This window comes from Mustela nigripes, chromosome 15 (genome assembly GCF_022355385.1).
Source record: "Mustela nigripes isolate SB6536 chromosome 15, MUSNIG.SB6536, whole genome shotgun sequence".
NCBI classification, from domain to species: Eukaryota; Metazoa; Chordata; class Mammalia; order Carnivora; family Mustelidae; genus Mustela; species Mustela nigripes.
Genome location: NC_081571.1, coordinates 73,652,902 through 73,676,043, shown reverse-complemented (window position 1 = coordinate 73,676,043; position 23,142 = coordinate 73,652,902). Strand labels below are relative to the sequence as shown.

Here is a 23,142-nt window from a genome sequence, read left to right as displayed (position 1 = left end):
TAATTTCTTATCTAAATTAATGAATACTTCAAATTCTTATTTGGGATGTTAGAACACAATTTGAGGATCTTCTTAGCTTACTCTGTCAATAACCTAAGCTGTTTCTTGATTTTCAAGACTGACTAATGCTTTGATCTTAGCACCAGATTCTTGAATTTCCTTCAACTCTTCTTTGCATAGCTTGTAATTATACGTCTTGCCTAAGTTTCTAGATGTTTATGACATTTTATTTATAAAAGAATCATTATAAACCTAGTTATCATAGTATTTCAGGTGATACAGTAAGCCATCAACCTTAGTAATCCTTGGCAAGTAAGTCATACTTCATGTTATTACTAGTGACAAAAAAGGGAAATCAATTGATTTGCTATATTTTATAGAGTTAATGAAGTAATTTATACATTCAATGAAACAGAGGTGCCATCTAGGAAAGGAAAATAACACAAGTCCAAAATTCCACGTCTTACCAGTGATGCTGATAATTCAGTAACATGCTTTTTTTCAAGAATTCTAACTTTTGTTTGTCTTCAGCTTTCTCTGTATGGTATGTTTTTGTACAGACAAGCTTGCAGGTCTCCTCCTTATTAAATGTAAACTGTATTAAAATAAAGTGAAAAGCAAATTAAAAAATATCTAGGTCCTTCACACCTATGCCATGAGTAGGAATACTACTCTCACTAAATTACTTCAGTGCATTAATAATGATAATAAATACTTTTAAATTTCTCATTGTTCAATCACATTTAAATTTTAATCATACTGTTTCTCTAAAAATTTCAATTTTTCTTTTGATAAATAATAATTTTTATTTTTATTTTTGATAATTTCAATCCACCCACCTTTTATTTTATTTATTTACTTATTTTTAAGATTTTATTTATTTGACAGACAGAGATCACAAGTAGGCAGAGAGGCAGTCAGAGAGAGGGGAAGGGAAATAGACCCCCTGCTGAGCAGAGAGCCCGATGAGGCGCTCGATCCCAGGACCCTGAGATCATGACCTGAGCCGAGGACAGAGGCTTTAACCCACTGAGCCACCCAGGTGCCCCCACCCACCTTTTAAATGTAACTGAATCCTAGAAGGGGAAAAAAACTACACATAGAACAAAACAGAACAGTTTTTCTAGTAATAAGGAGACATGTTTTCAGTCCATACAGTCATTTGATGGAAATTTGTTAAGCGCCCTATGTGCCAGGTAAGAGAGACTCAGCAGTGAGTAATAGACTGTAATGATACAAGAAAAAGTCAGGCTTGGATGCCTAAAAATCAGGGTAAACATGATTCTTTTTACTCACACTTGAAAAGGCTGTCAATTTTCAGGATCTTATTTAACAATAAAATTGAAGCAAAATGTAAGGCTTAAAAAATTGATAATTTAAAAGTTAAAAAATAAAGGATTCCTCCAATTTTGGAGTCTAGGACTTATTTCATGTGTGTAAAAATAATGGTTTTCATAACACAAGTTTATTTCATCAGGATCCATTTATGGCTTCGTTTAAAAAATATATTTCCTAGTTTTCTAAAGGCTGTAATTTACTTTATAAACTACTACAGTCCATAATTGTATGGATTCAATATGCTCAACTTTATTACAGGTGGTTAAAAAAAACTTGTGTATGTTTCACTCTAAAGTAGTCCATTGTTTTGTACATTATTAAAACACCTTAACCAGTTTCTGTGCATCAGCTGACAAGCAAATGCTTCAAGTATAGCCCACTGCTGCCACCTGTCAGCCAAGAGTTCAGTTTTGGCTGCATTGCTACTTCTGTAAATGTAGCAATATTTGTTCAATTAATTTAATATTCTTTTTTTTTTCAAAGATTTTATTTATTTATTTGACAGACAGATCACAAGTCGGCCGAGAGGCAGGCAGAGAGAGAGGGGGAAGCAGGCTCCCCGCTGAGCAGAGAGCCTGATGTGGGGCTCATTCCCGGGACCCTGAGATCATGACCTGAGCCAAAGGCATAGGCCTAACCCACTGAGCCACCCAGGAGCCCTAATTTAATTTTCTTAACCTTATATGCATCTCGTAGGTACCTTGGAAAATGAAAGAAAAAGTACACCTACTAAGGAATCAGAAGGATAGGTGTCCAAATTTAAATTAAGCAGAGATAGACATTACTAGTTACAAGAAAAGTGGCAAATCAATCCAATGCTTCTGGGTTTAGGCGAGTAAACAGTGTGTTCAACTGCAAAGGAAACAGCAAAACTAGTGAGAATGTTTAATCATAATAATAAATATTTATTAAGTCATGTAATCCTCCCAACTTTGAGAGAGTCTCCATTGCTGAATCCTCATCTTGTGACCTAGTAACACCAAGTGCCCCAAGACTCAATCCTTGGAATCCTTCTCTCTATTATCTATACCCACTCTCCACTTGGGGATCTCCTCAATTCCTGGCTTAAATACCATTTCTACACTGATGATGATTCTCAAATGTATGTACCTAGCCTGAACCCCTCCTCCAAATTCCAGACACATATATTCAAGTGTTTACTTCACATGCTTAATTAGATGCCTAATTTCCCATTCCCCTCAAACCTGCTCTTCCCAGAGACTGTCCCGTTCTGGAAAACAAAGTCCACACCCCACACCCTACCCCTCAGCAAATTCTGCTGCACTGACACCAACTTCAAAACGTAACCAGTTTTGGAGATTCTGACCACTTCACAACACCCACCTGTCTACCCCATGTTTTGAGCTACTATCAGGTCATACATATCTCAATGATTTCGAGAGCCTCCTAACCAGTCTCCCCTCTTCTTTCCTTGCTCTCCCTCCCATGGTCCATCCTCAACAAAGTAGCCCTAATTAGAGAGCCTATCAAAATCTAAGCCTACTCAACACGCTTCAGTGCTAGCCATCTTGTTCAGATATACAGGCCGAAGTCTTTACGGTGGCCTATGAGATACTGTGTGATGTGGTCCCACTGCTTCTTTGCCCTCATTCCCTGCTATTCTCGATTTTGTTCACTGGCTCAAGTTACACCAACTTTTTTCTGTACCTTGAGCACACCAGGCAAGCAGACACCTTAGGACCACTGCATTTGCGGCTTTTTCTGGAGAACATTTTTCCAGATATTCATGTGGCTCACCACCTTACTTGCTTCAGGTCTTCTGCTCAAATGTCACCTTCACAGCAAGACCTTCGCTGGCTCATCTAAAACTGCCAATTCCCCATCCACCTTCCTGGATTTATTTTTTGATAGTTTTCCCATCATCAACTGATACTCTACATATTTTAGTAAATTCATGTGTTTCCTTCTCCTCATCAGAATACAAGATCCATAAGGGCAGAGACTTTTGTCTCTGGTCTCTGCTATAGGCCACACCTACCACGATACCTGCAACAAACGTGTAAACTGAGTAAATGAGTGAGTATGATTGGTTAGACTTGAGACGAAATTCTACAACCCTGGGAATGAGTATGTTTAAGATTTGGGATAAAATGTGGCTCCAGCTTCACACAACACATACAACCTGGCACTGCTCTTTTTCTGACCTCAACAGAATTCATAAATAAAAGACAGCAAAGTGGATTTGGTGAGTTTTTTTGTTTCAGGTTGTTACTATTTTTTTTTACTGCAGATCTCAAATAAAGCAAAATTCTGTGAAAATAAAGGACAAAGAATCAATACTGAAAAATATGGGTCAATACATTTATGGTTGGCTTAGACAAAAATCTAATGTCTCTCAGGGGCGCCTGGGTGGCTCAGTGGGTTAAAGCCTCTGCCTTCGGCTCAGGTCATGATCCCAGGGTCCTGGGACTGAGGCCCACATCTGGCTCTCTGCTCAGCGGGGAGCCTGCTTCCTCCTCTCTCTCTCTCTGCCTGCCTCTCTGCCTACTTGTGATCTCTGTCTGTCAGATAAATAGATAAAATCTTAAAAAAAAAAAAAAATCTAATGTCTCAGCCTCATACTTCTGTTTACCTATGCCTTGATCTTAAGAAATGCCTGTTCCGTCACTTTAAGTTGGGGACTAAAAGATTCTGTTTTCAATCCTAAAAAATTCTAGGACACTCATAGAAAATGTGAGATGTACACCTTTCCTCATTTTGAAGCACTCCTGTTCTATTTTACCTCAACTCCTGATTCAAAATTAAATCTGCACAGCTGCAGGCCTAAAAGAAGGATCCTTTGCATAAGCAAGGCTGTCTTTCCCCGTAAATAAATATACCCTGGATGGAAGTAATTTGTCTTTAAATTCCACCCCAAAGGGACAAAACTTCTCCAGGACTCTGAGTATTTTATTGGCCTTCCCTCTGTTTATCGGCCATCTGTTATGGGCTGTTTACTGCAAGAAACTCCTGCTGTCCCTCAAGCTCACTGAAGATGTTACTGATACTCTTCCTTTCTATCATTTCTCAAGGCAAAGGCATTACTGAACAGAATGATGGGGCTGAGACACCACAGGAATATCTTAAGTTGATTGTATAATTTAATAAATCTGCCTGAAAATCACCCTTTGCTATAAAAGCAACATAATAACTTCCAAAGTAATCTTTAAAAATATCACATCAGGGAGTGATACATAATTAAGTTGTTAGATAATTAATATGTTTGCCCTGTTCAGTAATACCCATGTATATACACTTTGGGCACCTTTTCCCCCCAATAATTTCACTCCATATGCCTTCCATTCTGTCCTTGAAAATTAAAAAAAATTTTTTTTGAAGACTTCACTTATTTGAGAGAGAGTGCGAGAGCAAGAGAGCACAAGCAGGGTGAGGGGCACAGGGAGAAGCAGACTCCCCACTGAGCAGGGGGCCCCATGCGGGGTCATGACCTGAGCCCAAGGCCAATGCTTAGCTGACGGAGCCACCCAGGTGCCCCTATCTTTGAAAAAATTTTAAATTACTGGCATCTTTAGGGTATAAAATTTTAAATTGTAATATTTTAAGAGGACTTATGGTTGAAAACTATAAACTTGTACAATTATGTGGATTTGACTTGCAAACTCTGTCTTTTCCCAGTGCTTCACCATGCAGTACAGTGCTAGAGGGACTAAGATGAGTAGTGGAACCACTCTAGGTGTGCGGATTTGTTGGACAGATGCTCAGTGCAAAGAAGCGCCAAGAAAAATAGATGGCAGTGTTTAGTGAGAAAGCAGAGAAGGGAGCTGACTGTGGGATCTAAGTCACAGAAGACAAGGACGAGACTGAGAGAGGGATCAGGCTGGGAGATAAAATTTGGGAGTCAAGTTACAGCGATTAAAACAAATGTGTTCATGCAGACAGAAGCCCGAAGTAAAGTTAAAGGAAAAATGTACAGTACAGAGTATGTTAAACCATAAATTAGTAAATCTAATTGTATTTATATATGCTTGTAAGTACATAGAAAATGTCAGGGAAGATTAACAAAAAATTGTGATGTGAAACCAGGGGTAAGACAGCCTTACTTTTCACTTTATATTATTCTGTCCCATTTAAGTTTTTATATGGCGATATACTGTTATTATGAACAAGTTTAATTTTTGTAAATGAGAATATTATTCTTCGTGTAGCAGGAGAGCAGATATAAAATAAACAAGGGACCATGCAATGTGGAAGGAAAACAGGCATAAGTGTTAAGAGATTTATAAGGCAGAATAATTCTGGGTGATGATGAAGTTGAAGTACAATCTTACATTGTACTTAGTTTGGTTTAACTGATGTCTTAAAAATGTACTGAGAACATTCCAAACATAATGGTCAAAAGAGAAAGGCTAGCGCCCCAAAACCCAGTGGGGGAGCCCAAGTAGTGCTGTACTTGTTCAGACGCTATATGTATAATATGTACGAATCCTGTTTGAAAAGGGGGGAAGGAAAAGAGGAGCTGCTGGGGCCACTTTTCATGACTTTCTGGTCCCTCTGAAGGTAAGGCAGGGGGTCAGAGTACTCATTTATAAGACTGGTATTGATGTGCATTAAGACAAACTTATCCATGACATATCATGAGAAGGATTCTTCCAAACTGTTGAGTTTAAAAAATTATTTCCAGGGGCGCCTGGGTGGCTCAGTGGGTTAAAGCCTTTGCTTTGGGCTTAGGTCATGATTCCAGGGTCCTGGGATCCAGCCCCGCCTCCGGCTCTCTGCTCAGCAGGAAGCCTGCTTCCTCTCCTCTCTCTGCCTACCTGTGATCTCTGTCTGTCAAATAAATAAATAAAATCTTAAAAAAAAAAAATTATTTCCAGAGGTAAAAGAGAAATGAAATCCTCCTTAGCCATGACAGTTATCTCAGGCTTTTCTGTAAGAAAAAAATAAGGAAAAAAAGAAAAGAAAAGACAAAATAAAGGAACGAGAGAGAAAGCAGCAACTAAATAACTTCTATATAACACTGAATACAAACCTTATATGGCGAAGGTTCAATTCTTTCCCCGAATAATACCTGACCAAGATTTTCCGATGGGCGTTTTCCTTCTGATGCTTGGCAAAAATCAAACCTGGAGGGGAGGTGGAGAGAGTATTTAAGCTACTATACATAAAAGGAAACAATGAAGAGTCAAACTCCTAGCCAATCTAGAGGAAAGATTAAGCACTGATCATTCCATAGCTCTAGTCAATGAATGAGAAATATAGTTACACTCCAAGTTCCATGTACCTTTCCCCAAAGCAAAAACCAAAAATATTAGAAAATTAGGCCCAAGAATAGTTTGATGTCTATCTTTTTGAAGATGTAAATTACAGAATTTTAAAAACTGACACATTATTTTTATTCATTTCAGTAACAAAATTATTTACAGTCTTATTTCAAGTGAATTTCACTAACTTATCTCCTTTTGTTGTAACTTCCTAATCCAAAGTGTTACATAATAATGACATTTCAGGAAGATGTGCTGAAGTTGCCTGGGTTTCTGCCTCATCCCCATATACTGGCCAACACATCCCAACATGGGAAGCATGGCAAGACAGACCCTAGAGAACACGAAATTGTGGAGAAGCCATCTTCAGTCAGCTGCAAGCTTCTCTGTAATTCCCTAGTATTATTAACCAGATTTTAATAAAGTTTTCTTTAAATATTACAGCCAAATTTCAGCTTTGCTATAGAAGATTAAAGGATAGTTCTGTGTTCATTTTAGAATGGTGTGGGAGTACTTGGGACCCATGCAGTAATGGCTACAGATGAGATTCCCAAAAGAAAGATGAATCTCACATAATAAAAAAATGGTGCTGGGAAAGCTCAAATGAAGACTTTTCATGTACTGGCTATAAGAGATCACTGAGTTTTCCCAAGAATATCCACAAAGATTTAAGGGAGATACACTTATTTAACAAAACAAAAGAAACAAAAACTGGAACATTTAAGTCTCTAATAGTTACTTAATGGATGGTCCATCCATTCACGTATGTTATACTCTCTTCTTACAGATGTTTAGCCGTATGGATTCTTACAGCACTGTCTTACTTTTTTGGCATGTGCTTTTCTCTACAGTAAACACCTATTTTCTTTTGAAATTTCTAGATACCACAGAAATTTAGAAGCCAACTAAAACGTAAGAACTATGCTTTATACTCAACATGATATATAGCGGTCAAAGCATATTTATGCAGCATTTTTTATAGTATCAAAAAATGAAAATAATCAAACGTTCACAAAGACTTAGTGAAACAAACCATACACGACTCTATATAATCTCTACAAAGAAATAATAAACAGGAGCACCTTGCTGGCTCAGCTGGTAGAGCCTGTGACTCTTGGTCTCTCCTCAGGGTCATGAGTTCAAGCCACACTGGGTGACAGCTTACTTTAAGAAAAACAAAAAAGAAAGAAAACAAAAACGAGGGGCACCAGGGTAGCGCAGTTGGTTAATTGTCTGACTCTTGGTTTTGGCACAGGTCATGGTCTCAGGGTTGTGGGATCAAGCCCCAAGTCAGGCTCTGCGCTCAGCCCAAAGTCTGCTTGGGACTCTCTCTCCTTCTCCCTCTGCCCCTCATGCTCCTGCTCCTGCTCTCTCTGAAAGAAATAAATCAATCTTAAGAAAAAGAATAAACAGCTACAAAAAGGACTATGGTAACTGTAGCTGCGTATTAACATGGAAAGATACCTATAATAGATTCAGTGAGAAAAAGATGCAAAACCACTTTTTGTTTAAAACAAAAATGTATAGAAGTGGTTACATACATTAGAATATGCAGAAAAAAATTTGGAGGAGCAGAAAACAAAGGAATTGTTTCTGGGGATTATGTGGGATATAAGAATTTTGTTTGCAACTGTGTGGGGCTTTTTATAATTAAAAAATGTAAAGAAAACACAATGCCTTTTTGTCCATTCAAAAAAAAAAAAACGAAATCCATTGTTTAGTTGATGCTTCTACTGTACTGAAAAAGATCATATTTCAAATTTTAACTCTACCTTGGAAATAAAGACTATCCCTTAAAAAACGTTTTCAGGTCCTGTACATACTTAAAATATGTATGAATTCGTCTGTAACTGTAAAGAAAATAAATTATTAAAAGTACAAAATTCTGAGGAGTCAATAAAATTTTATATAAAAACTAAGCTGAAAAACTTACGCCGTATACTCATAAGGAAGAACAGATTCCACTGAATCAAGCCTGTTCACGAATAGTTCTATTTCAGCCTGAAAATGAAGGAACACAGAATTAGAATGTAAATAAACAGAGATCAAAACTTAAGTCATGCTTAGAACTGAAAAAGAATTTGACATGTTTGAAAGGTAGAATTTTATAATATTTAAACATTTCTCCTATAAATCCATTCACTGAGTAGACTTATATGCAATTAAATTACAACAAAATATTTTTAATAGTTGCAGTAATTGCTTTAAAGATTTATTTATTTGAGAGAGAAAGGAGGAGCGCGTGTGTGAGCGGGGCGGGGCCGAAGGACAGGCTCCTGAAGCAGACTCCTCACGGAGTGCGAAGCCCCATGCAGGGCTCATCTCACAACCCACAGGATCATTACCTGAGCTGAAACCAAGATTCAGAAACAACTGACTGAGCCACCCAGGAGCCCCTCTTTTTGTTTCCCCCCAATTTTTATTTATTCATTTATTTACTTATTTATTATTTTGGAGAGAGAAAGAAAAGGATATGAGGATTAAATGAGTTAACATTTATCAAGAACTTCAGTGACTAAAACAAGAAGTGCTAATATATTTATTAAATGAATAAAGGCAAATGAATTTAATGATATTCAGAATAGGTAATGCCTAAACTACACTGCTCATCTGCTAAAATAAATCCTCACCCAATACTGCTGATATACAGTGGAAAATACGACACTAGCCTCTATACACAGCAGTAATAACAGTACAACCCCTAAAACTGTAAGCAAATGAAATTACTCAATGGCAATCCTATCTCAAACATATACAAAAATTAAACTGTGTCTCCTTATATAACATATTCTTTGTCATGAGTTATTTTAGCTAAAAAGATAATGGGACACAACATTTAGGCATTACAGAATCCTTGAATAATAAACACAAATTAAGTAACCGTTGTGAAGGCAAAATTCCCAGTTGATGGCTTACTCTGCCAAAATAATTTTCACTAATTATAAGGGGTCAATACTATTATGAACACACTTCAGAATCTAAACCCCCTATTTAATATTTCTTCTTGAAGACTGAAGGGTCCCTAAAAAGCTAAACCAGTTCACATCTCTAGATTTCTTTCTAGGAAGAAACACAGCTATTATATTCTATGGAACTGTCTAGGTTTTGAGTTTCAAAATCTGTAAGTGCCACATTTCATCACAGAAGTTAAATCCCTTGTGCCACAATTAAAACTATCCTTCCTCTCAACCTCAAAGTGATCAAGAACAAGGACTTTTTTTTAAAAGATTTGATTTATTTATTTGACACACAGAGAGAGATCACAAGTCGGGAGAGAAGCAGGCGGTGGGGGGGGGGGATGCAGGCTCCCTGCTGAGCAGGGAACCGGATGCGGGACTCGATCTCAGGACCCTGAGATCATGACCTGAGCCAAAGGCAGAGGCTTAACCCACTGAGCCACCCAGGTGCCCCAAGAACAAAGACTTTGAAGCTAGGTTGCCTGAGTTTAAATCCTGACTATGACATTTACTAGCTGTTTGATCCTAGGTAAGTTTCTTCATGCAGTTTTTCCTTTGTAGAATTTGAGTAGTTTTGAGAAGTTTCAAGAGCAGTGCTTGGTACAAAGCACTAAGTATTTACTGTTATGCAACAATGAAGCAATGATGGACATATTCTTATCTGCACTGTCAAATACTCATGTGGCCATTTGTCATTTAAGATGTGGTTAGAGCTAGGGGCTCTGGGGTGACTCAGTCAGCTCAGTGTCCAACTCTTGATTTTGGCTCAAGCCATGATCTTAGGGTTCTGGGGTCAAGCACCATGTGGGGCTCCACACTCAGTAGAGTCTGCTTCTCCCCCCACCCCCTGACCCTCCCCCTACTCAACTTTCCCTCTCCCCTTTAATATAAAATTCCCATTAAATTTACCTTATCTGTCCACTTTTCCTAATCTGGTGAAGTAGCTTCACATTTTACTCCTAACAACAAAGGTATTAACAAGCATATGTTTTAGCCTTGCTTTGTGATCTATAAGGATGTCTATATCATCAGGGGCTGCCCACAAATTTTTCCAAAACAGCTAACTCCAAAGAACAATTCTTGCAAATCTTTCACCTAAAAACAAAATTAATTTTTACACACAACACATAAACAAGTAGGGAACATAACTTCAGTCTGGAGGCAGCATAGCACCAGAATGCTCAATTTGTTTCAAATCCTAAATTTACTCTTAATAACATGTGCTTTTGATCAAGTAGCAATTTTGAATGTGAGAAATATATGAGGTGATAATAAAACAGTTAAGAATATAGAGGCTGGTCTATAGTTGGTACACAACAACTATAAGGTAAACGATTAAATAAATACTGCTACTATTACTATCTCAGAGAAGACAGACATTTCTGAATCTGAGTATTTACCAGCGTAAGGATAACCTTGAGGGCCTCTCCACTCCCATAAAAGGACATTAAGACAACAGTCTTCTGATCTATTGTTTATGCCTATTCATCACTCTTTCCTAGCTATTAGTCTAGGGAAGAGGAAGATGGTAATTATCAAGCACAATTCTCATAATAACCCTAAGAGCTAGGGATTCTTGCTCTAAGACAAGGAAGTAAGTTCAAAAGCTAGACTGCTAACTCAAAAAAAAAAAGAGAGGAAACTCAAGTGCCACTACCATCGCTTTCAGTATCTGCTGCTCTCGGTCCTCTACTTCTCTTCCTTCTTGTCTCTTCTGTCATTTTTCCACACTTACCTTTTACAAAAAAGTCAGTCCATCAAAAATATCACCACTAAGTTATGGACCTATATCTACTATTCAGTGAACTAATCAAAACACACTTTGGATATTCAATTCATCCTATTTTTGTAGCACTTTCATTCCTCCTTTAAATTGTGAAAATCTGAAAATTTAAGAATTATTGTCTCACAACATGCTAAGGAATGCAAATTACAACTAACGATATCTTTAACAAAGAAGAGAGCAATTTACAATGTATTTGTAAATATGCTACATTTATAATATTCTATATTTTAAATGTCAACTCTTACACTGAAACATGGAAATTTCAATGATATTTTAAGAACGAGATCCTTGTATGGACACCTGAGTGGCTCTGTTAAGCGACTGACTCTTGGTTTCAGCCGGGTCATGATCTCAGGGTTGTGTGATTGTGAAGGCTGCTTGAGATTCTCTCTCCCTCTCCTGCACCTTCTCCACTCACTTGCATACATGCACGCGCGCGCTCGCTCGCTCTCTCTCTCAAATAAATAAATAAATAGATAGATAGATAGAGATCTACATCTGATCTCTGCTTTGGTCACAGCTACACTTTGTGTTACTGCTTTAAGCCATGTGTACCATGCCACACGGCTGCATTTTCCCCCTATTTCCTTGTTCCTTTGTTTTTGCTTTTATTCCACTTTACCTGCCATCACATTGGTTCCAACCACAACCACAACTGGTTTTCGAGTAGAAAGAAACAGAGAAGAAACGTGACTCTGAACAAGAATCAAAGCAAGTGACAAAAGGCTCTGAGATACTAAGACACAGCCATAGAAAAGGAAAACTATGGACATTTCAACTGGTTAATACTAGAGAAGTCTACTGTGGGAAAAATTCCGAAGAAGGAAATCTTAACCCAGACACAATAAAACAATCCCAATGGAAATGCTGGGAACTCATAAATGTATGTTCATGAACTCTAAGTTATCCCCTTCTATCCCCATCTCACTGAAAAACAAAATTTCAACTTTAGATTGTATCAAAGAAAGGAATAAATATAAAATCTGACTACTTATTGGGGAAAGTATGTGCTATGGTGAGTGCATACAGGGTACAGCCCTGTACCCCTGGAGCAAGTAATACATTGTATGTTAATTTTAAAAAAAAAATCTGACTACTTAAAAATTGGTTACAAAGGTTAAAACTGCACCAATTGTGGACGTGAAGGATCACCAGCAGCCAGGGACCGCCAGGGTGAGGCAGGAGAGGCAGAGAGTATGCGCAATGGAAGACACAGCAGTACCCCAACAGGGTATGACAAGCTCAGCCTTCAGAATCAGATGCTTTGGAACCTGCATCTCTGCATCACCACTTACCGGTACACACACTTGAGAGAGTGACTACGTCTCATTCAGCTTCAGTTTCCCAACTGACACATCAGAGGATTGTTCTGAGGCTTAGCGAAGGCACCCACAAGGTACATAAACTGTAGTCTTTATTATTATCATTATTAGCATAGGAGATAAATAGGTTTGAAAGTTGAGAATAAGGGCAAAGAAAATATATTTCGAAAGGTTCCTCCAAAGCCTTTCATCAATACTTAGTTAATTTTAATGGCAACAGAGGAAGACCTTATAACCGCATAGAGCACATCTGAAGTAACTATGATTCACTACGACACTTACTAAGCGGACACTGATTTAAAAAGTACAAAGATGAGTAAGAATGAAGAGCTTCAAGAACTGGGCTCTAAGGTCCACAAAGCACAGAACAGTCTCTAGAATTTATGTGTGTGTGTGAGGGGGGGGGGGCATAAAGCACATGTCTGTGGCTCCGTTTCAGATGTTCAAAAATACACCTTTGGAAGGGCTTCCCTTTGTGGACAGCCAACAGCAGCAGGACAGTATTTTATCCATACTGACCTTGCTTGCTTTCCCAATCCCAGCTCTCAGATCCACTATCATGAACAATCTCATTTTAAAAATAATTTTATTCAAAAAATTTCATTTCTGAAAGCGAACTTTCTAAGCTCCACATACTTCTTTTCACAGCAAAGTAAAACAATTGTTGGAATGTGAATTTATCATCATTAAAGTCATTCCAATGCCAGATTTCATATTTGAAACATTATCAGTAACCCACACACACTAATTAGTTTCCAGAAGCTAAGACTCAATCTCTTATTCCAGAGAAAACTCTGGTACTGTGAAACTAAACACCACTTAAGTAAATATATGTCAATTCTACCAATAAGTTCAAATATAATTGTATTTTTGTACATATTTCAAAATCTTCACACTATATCTATGGTCAAATTAAAACAAGTAAAATACACTGTTCAAAGCAATATTTAGAAATGGGTTTTCTTAAATTTTACTTTTTCCATATTTAGAGGCAACTGCTCCCAAAACAACAGACACATAATTTATTAAACATTTCTAAACATAATTACCAAGAAAGAACATTTAAAAGTACTATTTGGGTAAAACTGTCACTGTAATGGATGACATGATACTATACCTAAAGCCTTATGGACTCCACCAAAATACTATTAGAAATAATAAATGAATTCAGTAAAGTTGCAAGACACAATATACAGAAATCTGTCACATTTCTATTCACTAATAACAAAGTAGCAGAAAGAAAATTAAGAAAACAATGCCATTTACAAATTACACCCCTAAGAATAAACTACCTAGAAATAATCTTAACAAAGGATGTGAAAGACTTACACTCTGAAAACTATGGAGCGCTGATAAAATAAACCGAAGAGGAAACAAACAAAAGGTAGTGATATATCATGCTCATGGATTAGAAGAATATTGTTAAAAAGTCCGTATCACCTAAAGCAACCTATAGATTCAACATAACACCTATCAAAAAACCATTAGTAATTTTTACAGAACTAGAACAGAAAAACCTTAACTTCATATGGAACCATAAAAGACCCTGATGAGCCAAAGTAATCTGGAGAAAGCACAAAGCTGAAGGATTCAACAATCCCAGATTTCAAGATATACTACAAAGCTATAGTAATCAAAACAGTATGATCCTGGGACAAAAACAGACACACAGATCAATGCAATAGGATGGAGACCTCAGAAATTAACCCACACCTATATGGTGAATTAATCTACAACAAAGGAGGCAGGAATTTACAACGGGGAAAAGACAGTCTCTTCAATAAATGGTGCTTGGAAAACTGGACCACTTTCTTGTACCATACATAAAAAGAAACTCAAAATAGATTAAAGATTTAAATGTGAGATCTGAAACCACAAAACTAGAAGAAAACACAGGCAGTGATCTCTCTGACATCAGCCTTAGCAATATATATACGGATATGTTTCCTCAGGCAAGGGAAACAAAAGCAAAAAAACCCTAATGGGACTACACTGAACCAAAAAACTTTTGCACAGCAAAAGAAACCATCATCAACAAAATGAAAAGAAAACCTACTGAACGGGAGAAGACAGATCTGATAAAGGGTTAATATCCAAAATATATAAAGACTCATAGGGTGCATGGGTGCCTCAATCATTAATCATCTGCCTTCGGCTGAAGTCATGATCCCAGGGTCCTGGATCGAGTCCCCATCAAGCTCCCTGCTCAGCAGGGAGTGTGCTTCTCCCTGTCTAACCCCCCATCGCCCCGGCTCACGCTTGCATTTGCTCTTTCTCTCAAAAATAAATATTTTTAAAAAGAAAAAAAAGACATCATACAACGTAATACTAAAAAACAAAATAACCCCATTAAAAAATGGCCAGAGGATCTGAATAGACATTTTCCCAAAGATATCCAGATGGCCGACACACACACGAAAAGATGCTCAACATCACTCAGCATCAGGGAAATGCAATCAAAACCACAATGAGATACCACCTCACACCTGTCGGAATGGCTAAAATCAAGAAGACAAGAAACAAGTGTTGGCAAGGATGTGGAGAAAGAGGAACGCTTGTGCACTGCTGCGGGAATATAAACTGGTGCAGCCACTGTGGAAAACAGGAGAGAGGTTCCTCCAAAAATGAAAATATCGTACAATCCAGTAATTCCACTACTGGGCATTTACCCAAAGAAAATGAAAATGCTAATTGGAAAATACATATGCACTCTATGTGTATTGTAGCATTATTTACAATAGCCAAGATATGGAAGCAACCTAAGTGTCCACTGACAGATGGACAAAGAGAATGTGGTAAACACAGGCACACACACACAAACAGAAATACTACTCAGCCATAAGAAAAGAGTAAGAGCTTGCCACGTGCAACACTATAGACGAACCTAGAGGGTATAATACTAAGAAGGTAAGTGAAGTAACTCAGACAAAGATAAACATTGCATGATTTCATTCATATGTGTAATCTAAAAAGCAAAACAAAGGAATAAACAACAACAAAAAGTGCAGAAACAGATCCATAAATAAAAAGAACAAATTGGTGGTTGCCAGAGGGGAAGGGGATGTGGTGTTGGACAAAATGGATGAAGGGGAGTGGAAGACACAGGCATTCAGTTATGGAATGCATAAGTTACAGGGATGAAAAGTACAACATAGAGAATATAGTCAATACCACTGTAATAGTGTTGTATGAGAGTTGTAAAGCTGTCCAATTACTATGTTGCACACCTAAAACTAATGTAACATTGTGTGTCAACTATACAATTTTTTAAAAAGTATGATTCTGATTAAGTTTCCTTTTTATTAAAAAATTGTTATACATTCATTTAAACATTTTTTTAAACACCAGGGGGTATATCTTGTCATTTTTCCTTATGGGACAGGAAAGAATTTTTTTTTTTAAGATTCCATTTTATTTATTTGACAGAGAGAGACAGCGAAGAGAGGGAACACAAGCAGGGGGAGTAGGAGAGGGAGAGCAGGATTCCCACTGAGCAGGGAGTCTGATGCAGGTTTGATCCCAGGATCCCGGGATCATGACCTGAGCGTAAGACAGACGCCCAATGACTGAGCCACCCAGGCGCCTCCGTAAAGAAATTCTTCATCTTTCATCCAAGAACACAATCTATACACCAAACAGTAAAAAAGTGGCGGATGTTCTGGAGAGTTTAGTTGTTCGATCTGAATTCATGTTGACAAGCCAACAATTAACTGAAAGTTAAAGGCAGCAACGGTAAACGGTAAACGCACTCATCAGCTATTTGCCACCACAACGCCACTCAGCACACTGCAGACCAGTCTAAAGCGAACAGCATTCAGCCGCTAACTGAAACGATCAAAACTCTTACGAGGTAGATCAGAACTGCACATTTTACTCTGTGAAGACCTATTAACTTCTAATCAGGGCTTTATTCTATTTATTGCAGTCAACATACTGTCCCTTGATTTTAAGGAAGTTAAATGGATTCTAGAGGAAAACACCACCACTGTTCAATCCTTTTGTTACTATGGTTTCAAAAACTAGTAATACAAGGTAGATAACAGAAAAAAATTAAAAGAGAAACCTTAATAGCAACAAAAATAATAAACTGTTAATGTTTTCCATACCACCACACAGCTATTACAACAATAAAAATTATAAAATACTGTGGAGACACAGGGTATCATATAGCTTAAGGCATTATAAATCAAGCCTAGCTTTTTTTTCCCCCCCAAACCTATCTTTTTTGAAAGAAGCTTGGCAATATTAAATAGAGCTATAAAATTGCTTCTTGCCTCTGACCTAGCAATTTTATATTTGGGAATATGTAAGTAATTCCTGCTAAATACATTCTAGCAAAATTATTCATAACAGAAAAAAACTGGGACCAATCTCAATGCCCTACAGGCAAGAAACTGCCTATATGCGGTTAAACAAACCACAGTACAGTAAATAGAATAAAATATTATTATGGCCAATAAAAACCAGTAAGAATGTGCACTATGTTAATATTCAAAAGCATGTGCCTGTAGTGATAGTAAGTTTAAGAAAAAAAGGAATCCACAGAAGACAGTCACAGTATTTACAAAGGCTAATATAAATATCATAAATCAGAAGTTAGAGCAATATAAATAGCATTTTATGTTCAATGGACTCCTTTTTCTCTGCCAATAATTTGGACATAAAATAATTTTGAAAGGAGAAAATGGCCAAATCCTCAGGGTTCTTTTGATTGTCTTTCAATATACATAGTGAGCTAAATGCAGGACACTGTACATGTAATGCCTACATTATAAAAATTACAATGCTGATGACATACTTGTTTTATCTCTATACTAATAAATGTTTTATAATATCACAACTGACAAATATTGTGCTTCTTCGCTAATAAATGCAAAAAACACTTTTCAAGGGGAGTAAATAATAAGCAAATAGGATTATCCCTATCTTACAGATGGAAAAACTGATGGAAACAGTATCAGTATCCTACCCAATTCATCCAACTCCTGATTTCCTATGCTAACAGTAGCTTCTGGAAATTTTTCCCATTCGTAACATTTTACTTTTCATTATTTAGTTTAATAATAATTCCCTTCAGCTCTTCTGAACAGTATATACATGACTGTCCTCCTTAAATACGAAATATGAGGAAAAAATTAACACCCTGACTGAAGTAATGAAAATTCGAACTATTTACTGTTTTTCTTCTCTGAAAGGCAACAAGATACACTAAAGTTTACTTTAAATTTTCTATCCCAGTTAGTCAAATTGTAGGGGAAAAATGCTAAAGGTACATCTTTCTGCTCTTCTAAGAGTTGTTTCCATTGACCAAGAGGTGAGAGCAGCTAGTAACAAAGATGAAATCCAAACACTTCAGAAAAAAACGTTTTGCCTTGTTGTTTTATCTCTATAGCTTTGAAAATTAAAAATCCCAAAAGACTCCCCCAAATTAACCGCAAGTTAACTCAGAAATAGCTACTTAAAGGCCCTGTTGAGAAACCAAAAATCATCTAAGAGGCAGATCACCTGTGAATTTCACTCATATTCATTTTCCAAAGTCCATTCCAAATGGACTTCCTTTCTGCAGCTTTCCCCTAAAGACTCCAATCCACAGATGTTTCCTCATTTGTGTTTTAAAGCACTTTGGACATACATCTTTTATAACGTATCAGATTTCAGTAATCTGTTCATAAACTTATGTCCTTTACTCTGAGGTCCCTCAGAAGACAGGAATACATTTTTTTTTGTCTCTAAGGCACCAGGAATACAATACAAGGTTGTCGTTAAATTTAAATTTAAAGACGAAACACTAGGTTTTAAAGGTTGGTTACTGAAATATTTAACAGAAAAACCAGTGTGCTTTCAAGATCAGCTCTCTCTTCCACTTGTAAGCACTATATATTCTTTCAATCATAACTCTCAAAGAGTGAAAGCTTCTTGCACTGCAGGGCACAAGAGTTACAGTATGCAAGTGGTAACTGCTGACTTGAGTAAACTTTAAAGATCCTTAGACATTTTGAGAGATCCAAGATTTTAAAACAAACTGTAAAATGCTATGAAAAATTTAATAGCTTATTTAATGCCCTAAAATAAGCTTGAAATTCATAGCTACAGTAAAGCTAGCAGTAATAAAATAAACACCAGCTTTTAAAAATAAATCAAACTTAGTAAATAAACCTATTTATAGACTGTAAAAGTTTGCCGAACGATTATTTGAATTGTTAAAATTATTAAAGGTTTCAAAGAGATCCTCACGCCCCAATGCTAAGTGTTAGCAACTTAAAATAATTATGTAAATCGTGATGCTCTGTATCGAATAACCTAAAAGTAAGTCACTTATGACTCTTCACTAGCAGTTAAACTGAAAACCTTGCGTGTAAAAATTGTAAGAGATCAAAGTTTTCAAAATATGCCCTAGGAAGAAAACGCGTTTCTCCTGTCATCTGCTCTTTTTAAGTGTTTAAAACACTCTCTGAAAAACTAACCGGTGGGCTCTTGTGCATTTTTTGCATGTTAAAAAAAACTTAACTTAAAAGATAGAAATTAACGGTCTCAACTATTACAGCAATCCTTCTTTCTTTCTTTTAAACCAATGCAGTTTATGCGGTTCCAGGTGTTATAATTCACAAATAAGGAACGAACTGCTAAGCGTTAAGCTACAATACCAACGTCCCAGAAAGAAACAAGCTCTCAAAACCAACCAGGAGTTCCAAGAAAGTAGAATAGGACGCGAAGCAATTAAATAAAAAGTAACTAGAAGACCTGGTCGTCCACTTCTCGGAGTGCGTGACACAGGGCTGTGAGCGAACACGCACCCGTGGAATGCTTGCTGACCTGCATGCACCCAACTCCAACAGAGCGCCATACACACCAAGTCCCTGTTTCCAGGCAAACTAAATACAGCTGCTCGTGCTACCCGGACCTCTAGACGGGAGGCGAGCCTGAGGCCCACCGAGTCCCGCAGAATCTACCCTCAAAGGCCGTTCCAGAACCTCCGACTCACGGCCGGGCCGAACCCAAGCACTTCTCGGGACACCAGACCTATCCCAGCTACGCCCCCTTCCTCTCGGACCTCAGCTCCCTGGTAAAGGAAGGCTCCCCTTCGGTTAGAGCACTCAAGGTCCGCCAGGCCTCACCCACCTTACACTCGTCACTCTTTTTTTCTTCTTCGCAGAAGTTGACGGGCGCCAGGCCGGGGAGGTAGAAGGCGGCGCCCGGACGCGGGCCTGGGGCCGCCTCCAGCAGGAGCAGCACCAGTAGCAGCGGCCCCGGCCACCGAGGTTGCGACAACGCCGGCAGCCTCGCGCTCATGACTGCTGTTTCGGGGGAAGGGCAGCCGAGCCAAGGGGCTGAAGAGGGAAGGAGGGACGGGCAGCCTTGGAGACGACTACAAGACCGCGGCAGCTGAGGAAGGACGGCTCCGCCACGGACAGTTCCGGTTGCGCTAGGAGACACCGCGGGTCCCGCAACAGAAACCGAAGCGGAGCTTGACAGAGCATGCGCAAAGCCGCCTGCACATGCTCAGTGAGAGGGGCTGCTAGCCCCGGGAGGAGTTTCCGGGAGGGAGCGTGGAGGAAATCCACTTTCCAGGTTTTCAGCGGGCCGACTAGGTGGTTGCCTGCTTCCGCGTTCGCGGTCGGGTTCCAAATTCCATCTGGAGTTCCCTGGGGGCGTCCGGGAGCATCCCACCGCCCGGCTGGCGCCCCCAGCTTGTCTCTTTGGTTCAGGTTTCCATAACAACCGTGAGGTTTCCTCCCCACACTGCCCGCAGCACTTCGACCCTTGTTACAGAGTTGGTGTTCCACAAAGTACCTGCTGATGGAAGCGGCGTCGGCGACGGGAAGTTCGGGAGACACCTGGCTGGGATCAGGATACGGAAAAAAAGGGGAAAGAACTAGCCAGAAAGTATCAAATACTCAGGTGTTTTCACGGATGGGTTCCAAGTATTGGATACCATGGGACATTCTTGAGCGACACGATGATTGCACAGAATAAACAAGATCTTTTCAAGGATGAGTGAAAGTGAGGTGGAGAGAAAAACGGGAGTAGGCGAGCGGAAATACAATGTTGACATTTCTTTGCAAAGGAAGACAGGCAAGGGTTCGGTGAGGAAGTAGTTCTCGTGAAATACCAATCTGGTATGGTCCCCTTTGAGCAAGTTTCTGACACTTTCCTTATTGAAATGACGCGATTACCGTGTTTTTACGTACACTTAGGCATTTGTATTTGTGTTGGTGTGAGTGAATTCTCTTGAGTGCTTTTCAAGGAGTAACTTGCTTTTGATGGCATAAAGTCAATTCAGTGGAGCTTTAGAAAGAATACTTTGTGAGAATGCATCCACTTAGACTATACAGCAAGGAATCAAACCCTGGCAGTACTTCCTGCTCAAGAATGGGCAAATTGGCTAAACGAGTAATTCAGGAAAGTGGAGCCCCAGGCAATTCTATCTAAATTCTTGGGGGTGTTTGCACGTTTCCTCCCCTGGAGTTTACAACGCTCATTGAATTTTCAAAGGGATCTATGACTCTACAAAAAAGGTTAAGAACCACTCTTCCCTACTGTGGAGTAATCAGAACAATGAAGGGTAAAATACTTGAAACTACTATCTAGTTAATGTGACCTCGAGCAAATTAATCAATCAGGTCCGCGGTAGTAGAACTAGAAAGAAGAGGGGAAAGAATGTCCGTCTTCTTAAGGTTGTGAAAATTAAATTAAAAAAAAAAAAAAAAAGTATGTTAAGTGCTCAGCACACTGCTTGGCACAGAGAAATCGCAACCATTTTTACAACAAAAGTCAAGCTAGAAGGGGCATGAGTGTGGCCATTCAGAGAGTGTGGTTCAGAGAGTGAACCTCTTCCTCCAGCAATTTAACCTATCTGTTGAACATCCACTTTGACCTAGGGAGAAGGATTTATTCTGTACTTGAAGTTACAGAAATTTCCAACATAAGAGGAAGCAGATGGTCTCCATTTAGAAATAAGAGGTAAGGAAAAATAACATTTTTGTTAACTATCTTTTATTTTTCCTTGGCCTTCACTATCTCACTGCCCACCGCCAACCCTTCTTTGCCCAGTGTTCCCCATCTCAGGAAATGGCACTGCTGCCCCTTGCTCAAGAACCCAAGCCTGGAAGATAATCTTAATGTCTCCTTCGCCCCCTCTCAACCTACAGTCCAACAAGTTCTGCTCGCTGGGCGCTGAACAAGACTAACTCCTTTCCAGCCGCACTCTAGTCCAAGCCAAAATCTTAGATCTCCGGAACTACTTACTGCCTTTCAATTTCCACTCTTGCCAAGAGCGATCTTTATTAAAATCTTTAAGTCCCTCAAAACCATTCTGCTTAAACCAGACACCGCACGCTGCTTGTCACTACCTGGAATTAATGTGGTTATGTTTACAGTCTCACTCCCGGTTTTTATGTAACCTCTGTGGGAGTAAAGACTTTGCCTCTGCATCTTACATCTCTACATCCCTAGAGCCTAGAGCAGCGTGTGGCCCATAAAGGAGATCAGAGGAGCAAGTAACTGGAAAGCACTACAGGACTAGAACTGGCCGACCACAGAAATTCTAAATCTGAATTTACAATCGCAGACTTTCAGAGCTGAAATAAACCTAAGTTTTTCCAGATACATTTAACCTTTTATAGAACAAAGGGGGCTGACTGCCCACAGCCAATCAGCTACTCATTGAGGCTGAGACCTCAGTAGTCTGGGGGTTCAAGGTCCCCAACCTCTCTTGTTCCAAACCCCGCCGCCTCTTTAACCCCGGTAGCTCAGCATCACCAAAAACCCGGAGAAGTGGAGTCCTCCTTGATATATGGTCTCCGGACTCCAGTTGCAAACCTGTCTGACCAGAGCGCGGACGGCGCATGCGCAAGGCCGGCACGCGGTTCCTCCCCTCCTACCTCGGCGACCTCCTCCCTGCTTCCGCCTCCAGAGTTCAGACACGTCATCCCTCGCGGCCCGGCCCTGTGGGAGGATAGGGGGCGGGGCCCGGCCGCGGGGAGGAGCGGACCCCTTATTTCCGGCTCCGGCCTCTCCCGGAAATGCCTTTACCCGGGGTTCCCTTGGTTACCTGCCTCGGGTGTCAGCGCGGTGCTCGGGGCGTGGCTTAGGGAGACCGCCCCACCCTCTCGTCTGGGCTGCAGAATGGAGTACCTCCTTTCAGGGTAACTCTTCCTTGGACTCTATCGTGCAGAAATTCTGGGGATTCCAGTTCCAAACTAAAAAATTATTAAGTTTTCCTTTCATCATCCCTGTGTGACGCTTCCTTTCTCGAAGTACTGGTACTTCACACTCAGCTGTAAACCTTGAAGGCTATGATTTTCTCCTTTCCTCTGAGACCGATAGGATTTGATGACCCGTTTCAGGCTCTTAAAAATCTGACATTTGGTTTTTCCACTCCTCTCTGCCAAAGTAATTTAGATAGCCTGTTCTGCGTTTCCTACGGCTTCTATGCATATTTACTCGCAAATAAAAGTACGGGATGCCTAGTTAAATTTTCACTTCAGATTAACAATGAACAGGTTTTTTTAGTGCAT

General features: G+C 39.2%; 1 protein-coding gene across 1 annotated transcript in view; it reads right to left on the bottom strand.

Annotated features, from left to right (window-relative positions):
* The window catches only part of TM9SF2 (transmembrane 9 superfamily member 2), a 61,536-nt gene extending 41,461 nt beyond the window's left edge, over positions 1-20,075 (bottom strand). The window contains exons 1-4 of the mRNA XM_059378344.1: positions 19,745-20,075; positions 8,494-8,561; positions 6,329-6,422; positions 468-595 (exon numbers count right to left, since the gene is read on the bottom strand). Coding sequence (XP_059234327.1) covers positions 468-595; positions 6,329-6,422; positions 8,494-8,561; positions 19,745-19,915 — 461 coding nt within the window. The 5' untranslated portion in view covers positions 19,916-20,075. The remainder of the gene's footprint in view (positions 1-467; positions 596-6,328; positions 6,423-8,493; positions 8,562-19,744) is intronic.
* Positions 20,076-23,142: the final 3,067 nt, after the last annotated feature.